The sequence below is a fragment of the Telopea speciosissima genome, chromosome 10 (genome assembly GCF_018873765.1).
Source record: "Telopea speciosissima isolate NSW1024214 ecotype Mountain lineage chromosome 10, Tspe_v1, whole genome shotgun sequence".
NCBI lineage: Eukaryota > Viridiplantae > Streptophyta > Magnoliopsida > Proteales > Proteaceae > Telopea > Telopea speciosissima.
This window is the reverse complement of record NC_057925.1, coordinates 26,335,205-26,351,221: the sequence shown is the minus strand read 5'-3', so window position 1 is coordinate 26,351,221 and position 16,017 is coordinate 26,335,205. Positions and strand designations below refer to the sequence as shown.

At 42.1% G+C, this 16,017-nt stretch overlaps 1 protein-coding gene across 2 annotated transcripts in view; it reads left to right on the top strand.

Annotated features, from left to right (window-relative positions):
* Positions 1 to 11,356: 11,356 nt before the first annotated feature.
* LOC122643120 (4-diphosphocytidyl-2-C-methyl-D-erythritol kinase, chloroplastic/chromoplastic) overlaps positions 11,357 to 16,017 on the top strand; it is a 43,421-nt gene continuing 38,760 nt past the window's right edge. The window contains exons 1-6 of one of the 2 annotated variants that reach the window (XM_043836762.1): positions 11,358 to 11,590; positions 11,702 to 11,797; positions 11,895 to 11,963; positions 12,164 to 12,268; positions 12,396 to 12,452; positions 12,571 to 12,771. In XM_043836762.1, coding sequence (XP_043692697.1) covers positions 11,396 to 11,590; positions 11,702 to 11,797; positions 11,895 to 11,963; positions 12,164 to 12,268; positions 12,396 to 12,452; positions 12,571 to 12,771 — 723 coding nt within the window. In that variant the 5' untranslated portion in view covers positions 11,358 to 11,395. Of the gene's footprint in view, positions 11,591 to 11,701; positions 11,798 to 11,894; positions 11,964 to 12,163; positions 12,269 to 12,395; positions 12,453 to 12,570; positions 12,772 to 16,017 lie in introns of both variants that reach the window. The other variant, XM_043836763.1, reaches the window with a different exon arrangement.

Here is a 16,017-nt window from a genome sequence, read left to right as displayed (position 1 = left end):
ACAGATTGATTCAAGAAAAAAAAGCAATTGTGCTCTCTTTCTCTTCTTCTTCTCTCTATTTTTCCTCTTTCTTCTTTTGTTTTTTTGTTTTTGGATCTTGGGTTCGGCAAGGGGATGAGGGAGTGAGCACCGTTCCAGCAGCTTCATCTCCATAGATCATCATCACCATTGCTGCCCTTTGTTTCTTAGTACCATGATTGGCTAAGTTCCCTCTGTCTTTAGGTGTAGATGAACTAATGGTGTTTGCTATTGAAAATTCTGGTTTGCATTCTGGAGTGCTTGATGTTGAGACCCCATCCCTATTTGGATAATTTTAATAGATATATTTAGTTGGAAAATTCTGCTTCTGTGATTCATTATTTTTCATTCAAGCAATGGTATTTTGTTCTTATGTGGTTGTACCTATGATAGATTATAGCTGAACGAACTAAGTGTGCCAAGCCCTATAAGCGAAGGACGATAGTACTCATCAAGATACTCTACACCTAGGAGGAACCCTATATTTTGTGGTATTATTAGGCCTGTGGTTATAATAAACCGAAGTATGCAACCGAATTGAATGGCAACCCATTGGGGATTCGAACCCTAAAGATAGTCTTCTCCCGTATTCGTATGTCACTGTTAGCTTAGATTTGTTTCTTTCGTTCGTAGTTTAAAATCAGATTTATTGTAATTTAATTTTCATCACTTTCATCTAATCATCTTAGCAATTTAGCCTTCCAGTCCCCCGTTGATCGACTCCTTACTTGCTACTTGCTATATTAATTTAGGGTTTTATTTTTGACCAGTTAACGACACGATCAGTGCCGCCTGCCCTGCGCAGCCCTACATGGCAACGCTGCCTACCCTGCACAACCCCATAAGGCAGCGCCGCTTGCCCTGTGTGGCCCTGCAAGGCAGCAACGGGTTGCCCTATGCGGCCTTGCAAGGCAGCACCGCCTGCTCTGCGTGGCCCCACATGGCAGAGACCGCTTGCCCTATGCGGCCTCGCGAGGCAGCGCCATCTGCCTTGCATGGCCCCCCACGGCAGCATCATGGGCTTTGTGTGGCCCCGCCAGGTAGCTCCATAGATGCCCACCCTCTTTTTTCCAATTTTTACAGCTCCGCCGTGCAACCTCGCACACTTTTTCGCAGAGCAATTAGACCCAAAATTTGCCTATAAAAAGGGGGTCCCTCCCCTCATATGCATATTCCAAGTTTGTGGGAGAGGGGGCACACCCAGAGCTCCATTTTTCCTATTTTCCCTAGTTTCCTTCCTTTGGGGCCTTCCCTTAACCCGATTGCGAGCCTTCGAGCCTTGTTCACTTGTCCGAAGTTCGAGCTATCCGAGTCTGGCTTCCCCAACCCTTTTCGCCTAGATTTGGGGAAGTCTCCCATGGCGTAGGCTGCTGCCTGTCTTGCATAACTGCATTTTTTTAAAGCGTACAGGTATGCATTTCTTCTGTTAACTTTTGGTTTTGGTACAATGTAGACTTTCAAATATTCTCGTGTAGTGTACAATAGTTAGTATAATGTAGTTGAATTTAATTGAATAGTTAGTACATTATTATTTAGCCATACATGTGGATATAGGACATTCATAAGGGAGAATATTCGAAAACCAGCATCTAGTAGAAAGACCGATTTACCCGGGTGAGGTGGGTGCCTAAAACCTTCTCACTCTCGTAACCTGACCACTTACCTCGAATCTCTGACCAAACCAAAATGGAATCTCGTAGCCCTTTACAGGGATACACCGACGGGTCCTAGGCCTTAATCCAAGGTGGCGACTCCATTTTATTATATGAACCCCTTTACCCGATACGTAACCCCTGGACAAGACGCATTCCTTCTCTTTCCAATAGAGGACACCATATTACACCCCCATTCTCGAAAAGGGGAGATTTCCATGTGCATTGTGATGCGTTCGTGAGAATGGATCCTCACACTTGGCATAATCTACTTGAGCCCTATAGGCAGACAACCAATCCATGCCTAAGATACATCAAATTCCATAATGTCCAACTCAAGTAAGTGGGCTATCATCTCTCTACCCTCAATGTGCATGGAAAAAGGCTTAAACTAAATCCACATCCACAACACTCCTAGTTGGAGTGCTAACCTATAAACTATGATTCAAAACCTTTGGTGGTATCCCCATCCTACTAGCAAACTTAAGTCACTCAAAAGAGTGGGATGCCCTAGAATCAAATAATACCCGAGCAAATAAACAAGAAATGGACAATGTACCTGTCACAAAACATTTCCTTAGCATGCAAATAAACATGGATGCATGCACATGCATTGAATAGTTAGGTGGTTATACCTGTAACTACTTTAGGGCTCGCCCCGGCATGCTCAACCATCCCTAAGACCTTTGGCCTTGTTGTGGCTATGGGGGACGGATGGTTGGTCAGCTCTACAACTATCTAGGGGGGAGCATAGGTGGTGCATCCCCTGGCCTACACCGTGGGCAGGTCCTAGACATATGTCCCATTTGGTTGCAAGTGAACCAACGGATGTTTGGCCCTACCGACCGAGCTAGTATAATTGGTTATGGTGCTTGGGGAGCTTTGATTGATTTAAGTCTCTTATATTGCACAGGTGTAGGGTTGACATATGGCACCCTAGGCACCTTGATGAATCCTCTATATCCTTGGGTCATCATTGTCTTGTTGCCTGATCCATTTTGTGCCGAATAGTTGTCCCATTATCGGTCTTGCATAGATTTTGTCACTTAAACAACCTCATCATAAGTTTGTAGCCAATGGGCCATAAGTACAGCGTTGATCTCTGGCCTTAAGCCCTTCTCAAATCTCTTCACTTTGATCTTATCCTCTCTCATATGATCCGGAGCAAAATAGAACATATCTTTGAACTTCTGTTGGTATCTCAATACGGAATTTGATCCTTGCACCAGCTCCATGAACACAGTCTCTTTACGGTCATGCACACTCTCGGGGAAATAGATTTCAAAGAAGGCATCCTGAAAGTTCTCCCAAGTGGAGTTGGGATGAGTGGTTGTCAGTTGGGTGGCTCTCCACCATGCATTGGCCACATTTTGCAATTGGTAGCCGACACGTATCAACTTTTGGGCATCAGTACATCCTAACATGGTTAAGGCCTTTTCCATGCCATGGATCCATTTGGCAGGTAGGAGGGAGCCCTGGCTGATTCTGGAGAAATACGGTGGCCTCAACTTCTGAAATTTCTCCATCAATCTAGTTGTGTCTATCCATACTTGTGCCTCATTTTGGCCTTGAGGTGCAGCCGACACAAGAGGGATTGGTGGCACATTTCTAGCTTGGGTTGCAGCAGCAAACTGAGCATTCATTTGCTCCATAAAATGTTGTTGTTGCATTTGGAGTGTATGCATTATATCCCCCATCATAATTGTAACATCTCGTGTTGTGAGACCAGGTGGTGCTCCAGGAGGAGTTGGTGGCACAATGGATATAAAATATTGTTGTTGCATTTGGAGTGTATACATCATATCCCCCATCATAATTGTGACATCTCGTGTTGTGAGACCAGGTGGTGCTCCAGCTAGATGCGGTGGCTCTTCTTCTCCTTGGTTTGGAAAGAGCGGGTTCCCTTGGGAATGGGTCACCCTTCATGACATTTCAATCCTTGTTCAAGTTATTAAAATCATCAATTCATATCATTCAAAGCATGAATATATTGCACAAAATAGGGGCATACAAATAAGTGTGCTCATGCATGAAGGATGGGCATAGCATAAAAGTTGTACACAATAGTATATATTTCCGGTCAATCACTATCGATCGACCGCCGGTGGCTGCCAGTCGATCTGGTAGATCCAACAATTTTTGCAATATCTAGCCGGTTGGTTGTAGCCAGTAGATCAAAGTCATCGAGCCGATTAGCCAACTGTGGTAGAAATAGTATAAATCGGCCTACCGAAGCTCATAATCTCTACTTTGTTTTTGCTTTAGGTTTTTGGAGAAGCACCAAAGAATGATCAACTATCCATTCCAAGGCTTCAAAGCTTTGATTGAGCCTTTGAACATGTTGATTCATCATCGAATCTTAAACCTAGGTCGGTGTATAAACTTTTTGCTCATTTCTTGCTTGTTTACATTCCCAAAACCCTAAGTTTTCATGTCTTTCTCTTATGAACTAGGTTTTCATCATAAAATGGCTCCTCGACAGAATATTTCCATCTATGCCAACCATTTCGAAGTGACGATGTTCCGCATCGCCAAGAAACAACGTGTTTGGCCCGACTGTGCTTCGACGAAGATCGAAAATGGGCATTTCGAGATGATTTATGATCTTAGGGCTTATAAGGTGCAAGAGTGATTCAATGAGTTGGGTTGGCTCCCAGTCTTAAGGTTAGATCAAGAATGTTATCCATACTTGGTTCAACTCGTCTATTGCAATTTGATGTATATTGATTTGGAGGGGGATGGCTTTCGAATTACAAGTCGGGTGAAGGGGATTGACATTTTCTTCATAATGGTGGAATTGGCCAACATTCTTGGCAATTTAAATGAAGGACAACGGGTGTACTGTGCACCCAGAATGGACATCAACGATTTCCTTAACCTAAACCAATGCATGAAGATTTATTTGTAAGGTCTCCATAAATGAAGCAATAAAAGGGGTGCCTTCCAAAGCCCGAGATTTGACGCCCTCCACCAAGGTATTGTAGGTTGGTTCAAATTTATATCCTCCCCGTAGGTGGCCATTACCACGAGGTCTCCTCTTTTCAGGCTTATGTGAACATGGGATACCCGATTAGCCTGCCGTACATACTTATGCGGCACATGGTGGTTAGGGCAGTGAACCCCAGAGAGGGGAATTTGCCCTATGGTAGGATGCTCACCCACATCTTCTTGCATTTTGGGGTAGACATCACAGGAGAGGGCATGAGAGGCAGTGGTTCCACCCATTTCGATTTGGATATATGTGTCCATCAAACCCAGTTTATTATGTATTAAACATTTCATACATTTTTGTTTGATATGATCACATGCGATATAAACTTTTTGAACAATGTATGTCCATAAGTTTCAATTTACATTAGTAGTCACAACTAGGGTTTGGGCTGGGCAACCCTTATCATATGGTCTTCGCATTGGGTATGCCAAGTCATGTTGATGTTAGGGTATGAATGTGAGTACGCATGTGGGTTTGTATTGGGTTACAATAGAGTTCCCATGGACAACCATGGGGTGACCCAGATTTTCAACACTTGTGAACCCAAGAGATGATCCCATGACTATATTCCTACACTAGGGAGGAGCTTGGGGTTGAGGCACCTAATGTAGTTGAAAATGAGATGAGGAGGTTCTACCGGACACTATCCAATAAGGAAAACAATGAGAAAGACTCTAGCGCAATCATGAGCGAAGTGTCCCATCTTCTGAAAGTTATAGCATTTGACCTTGAAAATATTTTTTTTCCCTCCTTGCTTGCCATGTATACCCTTAGCGGACTTACCTCCACTTGGTGCTTGGTTCTGTGCTAGTCCCTAATTTCCTGCTCTCCTTTGTCTTTTGTGCTTAGACCCAGATTTCTTATGTTGCCTCGCTTGGGTGATAAGGGATTGAGCGTGGGTCGCCTCTTGGCGCTCCACCTCTAGTTCCACATGAGTGGCGATGTCATTAAAAGTCTTGATATTGTCATTATGTGTGAGAACTATTTTTATTTGGGCCCACGAATCAGGTAGTGTCCTGATGATGGCTTGAACTTCTTGTTCATCTGTAAGGTTACACCCTATGTCCTCTAATTTTCTAATCATGTCCTTCACAACCCTAGGGTGTTCAGGCATGGTGTGTTTGGGGTCCGTACGGTACATCTCAAACTTTAAGTTTATGGTCCTTAACCTTGTAGTTGATGTACCGCCACAATCTAACTTAACCTGGTCCCACATGGACTTGGTAGTCTCACATCTCTCATATTGGCCTATAAGATCATCGGGCATGCAGCTTAACATAATAAAGCATGCACTACGATCCTTTTAAATCAAACATCATAGGTCTCTTTGTCTTGATGGTGTCAGGTAGTAGTACCCTCATTGAATTTTGCCATTTGAGTGGTTTAGTGTTTAAGGCATTCTTATTCATTTAGTAAGAACTGAATCTTACGATGCCACCTTTTATAGTTGGTTCCATCCAACTTATAGCCTTGGTTAAAGGTCAGTAACAACGGTCTTGGTGGTTATCACTACATAATAATAGTAAGGAGGACATTTAGTACATTCAAAATTTTTGTCCAAGAAACCCTAATTAAAATTAGTGATTCCCTTTCTCCACATGGTGAGACTAAAGATTTCGCTAAGCTCATAATCAAATCTCACAGGTGTGTGGATTTGGAAACATATGATTTTAACCGATTTTGAACAAAATAAAGTCAAGGAGGAATGAGACATTCCATACCTCAAAATAATGTGCCATATATCAGGTGCACAAGGATCCTACATAAGGGACCCAATTTGGTATTTGAAGTGATTTGCTGAGTAAATAAAAGAAAGTGATATGTAGTGTAGAGACTTCCCTTGATATGGCTTTTCAAAAATAAAATTTAAAATTACAACCATCTCTTTACATTCCAAATTCCTACTACATCACTACTAGGGAGTATCGCACTTTGCATCACATCCAAATATCAACTCTATCGCATATACATAAAATGTGTCCCTTACACAAGTACCAATAAACTTTTCATCCTATACAATATAAATGCATAACATGAGTTGCATGGGATGAGATTTACAATTGTATCCTTAATGGTACGAGTCAAATAAAACTAATACCTCCATGGGAAGGTATCAACATTATTGCAAATATCTCAAAGTAATTCTCCATATCACATGGAAAAAATATGGGATGATATGGGATAATTCCTTCTCTCCCATTTTCTTCCCATGGATTTCTTTCTGGCAATCACATCACAAAAGAGAATATCCCATAAAAATAATACACTCATAACAAGAAATCCCACTAAAAAAATGCACCCATAATAAGAAAACACCACCTCTTTTCTTGAATGGGATAGTTTTAAGAATCTTCAAACAAGAAATATTCTTTTCTTGAATGTGTTGATTCAAGAAATTTCTTAAGAAATCTCAAACAAGAAAAGAATTATTGTCAAACACATTAAAGCAAAATTAAAACACTCAAGGGCAATTAAAATTTGGACACACAATTACAATTATAGCCTATTTAGGGAAAAAGAAAGGGTGTGGATGAAGGGATTCCCACTTCAGACATCTCCTTCGCAAAAACCCTAAAATCAAGGTTAAAAAAAAATGAATATGCCCACTTTTTTTCCGTAATGGTGGTTGTGCAGGGTGGCAGCAGCCGAGCCACAGGTCAATGCCCACTGCTGCTACAACCATGCTTGCAGCCCAGCGGCAGAGAGAGAGAGAGAGGGGGGGAACCTAGGCCAGCTCCTAGCCGTGCTGCTAAGGCCACGACAAAACCCAGGTCCCAACCTTAAATGGTTAGAATGCAATCAGTTTTTGAAAAACAATCATGATTTCTTTTCCAATTTTCCCTTTTAATATATAAACATAATGATTGCTTTCCAAACGAAAAGTAATCATTATGCTTTTCAATCATCATACCTTTTAATACTTGTCTATGACTGTGGAGATTCAGGGATTTTGCAGGTGCGCACGGCCAAGCCAATGTGTGGGCAATGGATGTGTGGAGTGGTAGCAACCAATGACGAGCGCGCGTAGGGCAAGCATGCGCACACGTGCTAGCCTCTGTGCAGCGGCGATAGCTAGCTATGATGCACGCATACAACTATGGCATCGTACACCACCATTGGTTGCGGATCTCAAGAAACCCCATAAAAAATCAAATCTCTCTCTTCCCAAAAAGAAAAGAAGCAAAGATTTCAAGTTCGGGTTCGGGATATGGATGGAATCGAGAGGGAAGAAAGAGTCCGATTTCAGAGGCTTGATCAACTTTATAAGCACGGATCTTCAACAAATCCCTAAATGTTTCTATATATTGTCGGTGGGCGAAGACATACAACTTCCATTATCGGGGTACACAGTCACATGCTGGGCAAAGAGGTATATATCACACCCATTCACACGTGCAAGGTATGGCATTAGCCTGAACGCCAATAAGGCCAAGGTAAGAAAGAGTTAGATAGAAAAGAGTACAACAGAAAGCAACATGGGCAAATCTTAAGCCTTGAGGTGAGCTAAGCTAGGTGTGGAGCGGAAGGCCTTACTAAGAGGCTAAATAAGATTCTTACACCCATTGACATTCCCTTTGGGTCTAATGCGTTTTGTTTTCCCTCACTCCGCTCACCTCGGTTACGATTTCTACACCAGCCCCTACATGTACTACCAGAAATGGACCTACTAAAGTTCCTGCACCAGTTTTTTTCCTGAACCTACGACTACAACAACAGGTTCCGTTGGCCTTCAACATTTATTCAGAATAAACTAAAGGAGCCAAAGCCTTAGAAGAGAAGACTGGAAAGCCGGAGTTAGCCAACCATGGTGAAAAGGCGGCAAGCACAGATGATAGGGACATCACAGAAGAGCTTAACTGACTAGCTATTTTTGTGATTAATGCTTCTGCTCTAGGAAGCTAGCATGCCATACCTGAAAGCGATGTTGGCTCCATACCTGGAGTTAAGGGAATAGGGAATTGTTTCCCCCCTTAACAATCCCCTAGGGAGGTGAAACAGAGCAGAGGGGCGGCCCTCGGGGTTCGGAGTTAGGGGTTCGGGGTTGGGGGTACTTCAGTAGGGGAGATATAGTAGTCATTATCTAGCTGCTACTTTATCTAGTTAATGACTTCCTTATCTAACTAAGATGTCCTTTAAGAAGCCCTTTTTCAGAATTGGTTACTGCCAGAAAAGCAAGTTAGCGCTCAAGCTCGTACTAGAAGTAAATGGATGAATAGTAATAATAAGGGGTCTTCTTTATGGATTGAGAGAGGGATGGAGAGGACCACGTTTACATGCTCGGGCGACAGATCATGGCTTGAATCTAGAGAGAGGGAAGCGTTGGTTTACTAATCTTTTTCAGGTCCTAGCTTCAACAAGATCTGGTGTTAGGGTGGAACATTAGGTTCCCTTTCTTGTTTTCTGGTTAGGAAATTGCTTCTTCAGTGATCTGCCTCATTGCAGGAGGAAGGAACCAGAACAACCATTGTAAAGAAGCCTAATGGTAAACCCTAATGGCTCTGATGCCAATGTAAATAAATCACCACCTATTAGGGTGTTACCTGAACGAAGATGGGAACATAGCGGAAGAATCTCATACCGATTTGATTACAAGCTTTACGAACTCGAACGATCTTCTACAATCTCTAGATATCTTGAAAGCCTTCTCCACGGAGAACTCCACACCATAAAACCATGGGAACAAATGAAATCCCACAGAGAATACATTAGTAACTTGGTGAACAAGATTGAAAGTGAGAGAGAGATATCAATGATGCAAGAATGCAATTAGGTTTGGGGTGACTTAAATACATTTATATATATTCAGTCCCCACTTCCTCGTAGTGTTCCACTCTAAATAGGACACACACAGAGGGAAGAGACCCAAAGAGGGGAGGCCACCTCCTTAAGTGGCCAACCTAATTGATCCAATTGGTTGCCTCATGGGTGGGTGCCAAACCCAAACCGGGTCTGCCGAAGTTCGGTTAACATGTTGAATAGTCCAACCCACACCATGCTGAGGTAAGGTGGATTTCAAATAGACTTAGGCTCATCGAGCCAAACTAGGGATGCGTGTGGGCTGGGTTGGGACGGATTTTTGAAAACCCCAGACCAACCCTTAGTTCTCTTAAGTCAGCCCATACCCAATCTTGTCGGGCTCAAGCCAAGCCAAGCCAACCCAACACTAATTGGCCCTGATTGACCATAGCTGCCCATGTATTTCGCCATTTGTGTACCTATATGCACTTAAAAAAAGAGAAAATGAAACATCACCGTCACCAATCATTTTTAAATACTTGTTAACCTTGCTATAATAAATCAAGAAAATGTACACGCATAAAGAGTGTGAGTTGCGTGGATGGATTAAAAAATAGAGTGTGGGTGGTGTTGGTGCATTAAAAAATAAAGAGTGTGAGGCCGGGTGTGTGTAAAATTATAATTATTTGTATATATTACATATAGGGTCGGGCTGGCCAGGTTGGGCTCAGCTAAAGACCTTAGCCCAAACGCTGTCCGAGCTCAGGGTGTGCTTGGGTTAGCCGGGCCAAATTGACATCCTAAACCAAAAACGTAAAGGCCTAGTCAAAGTGTTCTCTTATATGAGAGAAATCTACTATTCTTTCTTCTTGGTAAATGACAAAACCACTATTCATGGATCATAGAAAAAGACATGAAAATCTCTTCCTCTTTCTCCTCATATGAAATTACTTTGCTGCCCTTTCTATGTACAAAAACGGTTTTATCTCACTTCATTGGTATGCTCCTCTATACTGCTTGCTCAAAAAGGAAAATAATCTCCTCCAGTTCCTTGCCTCGCTCAGTTCCCCAGTTCCTCTAATAGGGGGTGGTGGACCTCACCCGTGTAGCGTGTTCGGGCAGAGGTAGGGTGGTCATTCCAGCCCCCCTTTGTTAGAGGAACTGGGGAACTGGGCCGGACAAGGAACTGGAGGAGAGAAAGATCCGCTAAAAAATTATCCAGAGGAAAATAAATCAAAATAAATAAGGCTCTCTTTGGTATTATTTAAATTTATGTTTAGGAGAAAGGTTTTGTACACGGTCGTGTAAACCGTGTACATGAGAGGGTCTCTCACAAAAAATTGGAAAAATCATAAATACTCACCCATTAATTAATGCTTTGAAACTCTCACCCTCTCATATACACGGTTTACACGATCGTGTGTGAACCTTTCCCCTTATGTTTATTTGACACACAAACATAAAGAGAGCCTAAGGCATGGAGTAAAACCATTGAAATGGACACCACATTTATCACGTGGAAAACTCGGGGTCATCATCAATGTTATGGTTGGAATAGTCAAACCAGCATTCCACAGGGTGAAAAATCAGAAGATCTTTTTGTTTTTTGGAAAATAAAAATCAGGAGATCCGGACACCATGTTAGGCTGGATGCATGAGCCACTCACAAATCCGTTGTCCACTAGTCCCTTACCAAGGTTCACAGAAAGATCATAGAGGGATTCAAATCCAGATCTGGAAGAAATACTAGGGGCGTATGATGTCTGTTATTTAATCAAAATAAATAGAAAACTAATAAGCCCATAATCAATTCGTCTTTTATTTATTTTTGGTAACACTCTTGATCAATTCGTCACGACAAGTCCACAACAGACACCCCTAGTATAAAATTCGCCTATAAAATTGGGTAAACGCGGAAGGATTCAGGTCTTCCCGTAATTGCTTGACTGTTTGACAATTATCCATGTTCATCAACTGCAAAAGATACTTGTAATCAATGGCCGCTTCCCAATTCCTGTGTGCTCACCCTTCTTTCAACGGAAGGAAGACCAGTAATTTCATTAGAAAAAGCAGTTTTCCCGCATTTCGGGAACGTGAGCCTCGTAGTTTCGGTGAAAAACTTCAATTTCAGAGAAACCCATTTGTCAAGGCTGTGGCTTCTGACTCAGAAAAGAGCAGAAAACAAGTGGAGGTATGTTCCCCCTACGTGTCTGGTTCTGAGTTGCAGTTTCCCGACCCCGCGACTGTTATGCTTTGGATTGCGAATTCTAAACTTAATTCTTTCCGGTTTGGTTGATTTTAGTTAGTGTATGATCCTGAAGAAAGGTTAAATAGGTTGGCAGATGAAGTGGATAATATCACTGGCCTTTCAAGGCTCAATCTGTTTTCACCTTGCAAGGTAGTTCCTTCTTTTTTGTTTTTCCCCGGTGGTTCTGATGGCTGAATTTTCTTTTTGATACTTCCTTTAAGTTTAATATGTAATATTTCGGTTTCAGATTAATGTATTTTTGAGAATTACTAGGAAAAGAGAAGACGGATATCATGATTTGGCATCTCTATTTCATGTAAGAGCTTGTTTTTTCATGTATTTGAGTATCTTTGCTTAAGATCTGTAATATATAATTTACATAAACTTGGTGCAGATATTGGGTTTACCACATTCACAAGTTTGTTGTTTTAGTTTACTTCTTGCTTCGTGATCCCTCCCATTCTCCTCTCCTTTCTTTTCAGGCTAATTCCAATATGTACCTTTCTATATCTCTAGGTAATTAGTCTAGGAGATAGAATTAAGTTCTCATTGTCCCCAGCAAAAGGAAAAGATCGTCTTTCGACCAATGTGACTGGAGTCCCCCTTGATGATCGAAATTTGGTAAGTTATAATTGAATCTCTGCAATTGATTCCTCTTCCCCCAACCTCTGTTTACTGTCTCTAGTCCTTCTTCTCCTTTGTGTTCTGTTATTCTTTGAAGCTTATGCGTCGGGCAACTCCCTTGCAGATCATTAAAGCCCTTAACCTGTACAGGAAAAAGACTGATAGTGACAACTTCTTCTGGGTAAATGCAACAAATGGTGGATTCACATTATTTCTTTATCCTTTTGAGCAATACCTGTCTAATTTAGGTAAAGTTATTAACTGTTTTTGGTTTCATTCACCATTTCAAAACTGTGCAGATCCACTTGGATAAAAGAGTGCCTATGGGAGCTGGACTTGGTGGTGGGAGTAGCAATGCTGCAACTGCACTGTGGGCAGCGAATCAGATGAGTGGCTGTGTTGCCACTGAGAAGGAACTCCAAGAATGGTCAAGTGAAATTGGGTCAGATGTTCCTTTCTTTTTCTCCCATGGAGCAGCCTATTGTACAGGTAGAGGGGAGGTAATGACCAATTTAAGATGCATCTGTAAGTAGACAATTGTTTGCTCCTTAATTTCATAACATGCTCTGTGACACTAGGTATTAATGTATATTTTTCCTAGTCCCTTTTTTTTTTAGTTTGAAATGCATGAATAAAAGAGGTTATCCAACTTTTAACTCCAATATTGGAGGCCTATATGGTCAGCCAACTCTGGCACTCTCTGATAACTTGACTTCATCTTAACTTTAATTTCCTCTGAGAACTGTCATATTTTCAGTTTGTCTGGGGATAACATTGGATAGGACCTCTCAGGCTCAGTCTGAATCTTAATCAGTATATAATTCATACAAATATCTGTTAAGAAGAACATAGCTTTTGTTCATCTCAGTTCCTGTGAAGCATCTTCTGCCAAAAACATTTTCCTCTTCTGTAATAAAAGAGAGACTATACTGTATCTAGCAGTGAGGGCTTTTTTTTGTTTGCACTATAACAAGTGGTGTCATACTTTTTTTTTTTTTTCCTTTTGAATAAGGGAGAGGCATTTAGTCATGCTTTTTCTTTTAAACAAGGGTGAGACATTTAGTCATGCTTTCTTTTTCTTGAACCATAGCTTCACTTGAATTTGTATTATTGTAGTTAAACCTATTAAACTTGTAAATTGATCTTGCTATAGAGTTTATACTAGTTCCATACTAGAACAATTGTGCTTTCTCTGCTTGTAATAGGGAATATGTTCCTCCGGTTTCAGCTTTATATTTTTATACTGGAGTATCTAATGTAAGACTGGATTACCAGTCCAAAAAAAATCCACAAAAGCTCAAATAGGAACATAACCAGAATTAGAAATTTTAAGGTTCAGGCCAAACCAACCAACTGATGGACACCTCCTTTGGATCGAAGCTAGATAATGATAAGGAGAGGCTGTCTTCAAAATTCGGGTCACTTCTGATGGCTTGATATGAAGTTATCAAGGTTTCACCAAAATAGAAGGTTAGAAGAAAACCTTCCAAAACAGGCTGATGGTGCTCTCTGCAGTAGCCGAGTGTAAGACTTGGTGTAGGGAGCTTGATCTGCAGGTTTGGATCAATTCAGAGGGTGGATATAGAGATGGATGGCTGGGTATGAAAATAGAAAGTATGGAGGCTATGGAGGTTGCAGGCAGTGGAAGAGGATGTGAATGGAGATTGAGTGGAAAAACTGGGCAGCAACAAGGTGACTCGATCCTTAACTAAAGAACAGCAGCAACAGCAGATCTGGGGAAACAGCAGTAGCACTTAGATGGTCTTCTCAATGGTTGGAGCAATCACAATACACAGCAACAACCAGGGATCGATCAGGGTAGGGAGAAAAGGGAAATAGAGGATAGAAGAAGAAGAAAGGGAATTCGAAGAGAAGGGGGGGGGGGGGTAGGGGAATGGGCTTCTCACCCTGGGGTCTCTCACCCACAGCTATCTCAGCTGCTGCACATAGGAGCAGACTCCCATAATTGATGGCTAATATGGCCAGGATAATCTTTTTACTAAAATTCTGCCTTTTCATTAAGATATCATGCCTATTAATAGCTTAGGCAAGCTTACAATGAAATAGAACTTTCTAAAAATAAGAACTAATCTAAATAGAAACTTTGCAAAATAGAAACTACTAAATCCTAACTAAAATAGAAAGCAACTAAACTTAACTACTTGGCTTTATAATTCAGCCACATGCAAATAACAAAATTAGAAACTAATAAATATAGTAACTAATAAATGGATGCGCTTCATGCACCTATGTGCCAAGTTCTCTCTTGTGCGCCTCTTGTGCTGATACTCAAACCGACCACCACTGTATCCATAAGCAAAGCTTGATATGTTGTTTCATACAACCACACCTCCATTTTGGCACAAACCAACTGACCCATGAGTTCTTTTCCACTGCACCATACATGGTGTCAAAGTGTGAGCCACACTTCTGTTGCATGCCCACGGCCAATCGACCACCATCTCCAAGACACAAGCTTCAATGAAGTCCCATACCAACACTCACACCTGCATCCTAAATCAAGCTGCCTCCTGAGCCCAACTCCGTGACTTGTTTGTCACAATGCCTCAATTCTTGAGGTCTTCAATTCTGCCTCAGCTGTGCCGTGTTTTGCCTCCCTAAGGAGGTCTTACTCCAACAATGTTGACCTAACTCAGTTCTGCATGTGATACACCCCTCAAGTGAACAACCATGTGTCGCGGCATGGATCCACAACTGATCCAACTTTCCTGGTCAAGCCTTATTAGTTGGGAGCACAGGTTCTGATTACCCGACTCAATAACGTGCCTCATCTTTTTGAGGTCTTTTGACGCCTACTCCTCAGCCTTCCTCTGCCTCGCTGATTGAGGTCTTATTTTGCCTCCAAAGCACACTTTAGGAGGGCCCACCGACCGCATCTTACCTGTCCTACACGTGTGAACAAACTCCTTTGACCCCATTTGGTTCATATCGCAATGCACCGACAAATAATCACCAACCCTTCTCTTCGGTCAGACGTTGGTATGGATCCAAGGATCCAACTGCTTCCAAGTCAAGGTTGTTGTTCTCTGAGCACAATTCATAAAATGTATTCGAGTTGCGGTCCACCCGAACCTGTGTATCGGGCTTCCCGTGGGATACACGCATTAAGTCATTTCTTCTTTGCCTTTTCCTTCAGAGGTCTTCTTTGCGCCCTAGTGTGCCCTGATTGCTCCAACACCCGTTGTACTTGAGTCATCATCTGCCTTCGGAGGGTCTTCCTTTCCTTGCGCCCTGGTTTCTTCAGCACCTGTCCTACTGAACTCCTTGTTTGCCTCCGAAGAGGACTTCTTTGTACCTTGGCGGCGCCCCTGTTGCTCTAGCACCTGCAGAGCTCGAGTCTTTCCTTGCATGTGTCAGCGACCTTTGCACCAAGTTGACAAGGTTTGTACTCCCCTACCTCTGCAACTTAGTAAACTTACGCCCCGCATCAAGGCACAGTAATAACCACCTCGTTAAAGACATCGATTCCTTCTGTAGGTACGAACTGTCTCTCCATGCCATTTGTGATCTTATTAGTCTGCTAACTATTTAAGCCACAATCATTAAGCACGAGACAAAACCGATCCAGTCGCCAAGCTCCCGATGTAGCACACCGAGCACGAGAAAAAACCCAACTTTGTTGACCTACCACCCCTGCCATGATCATCCCAACTAAATCAATCGTCAAAGCATTACTGTTCAACCAACGACAATGTGTAGCTTTGAACAAAATCAACTATCAGAGC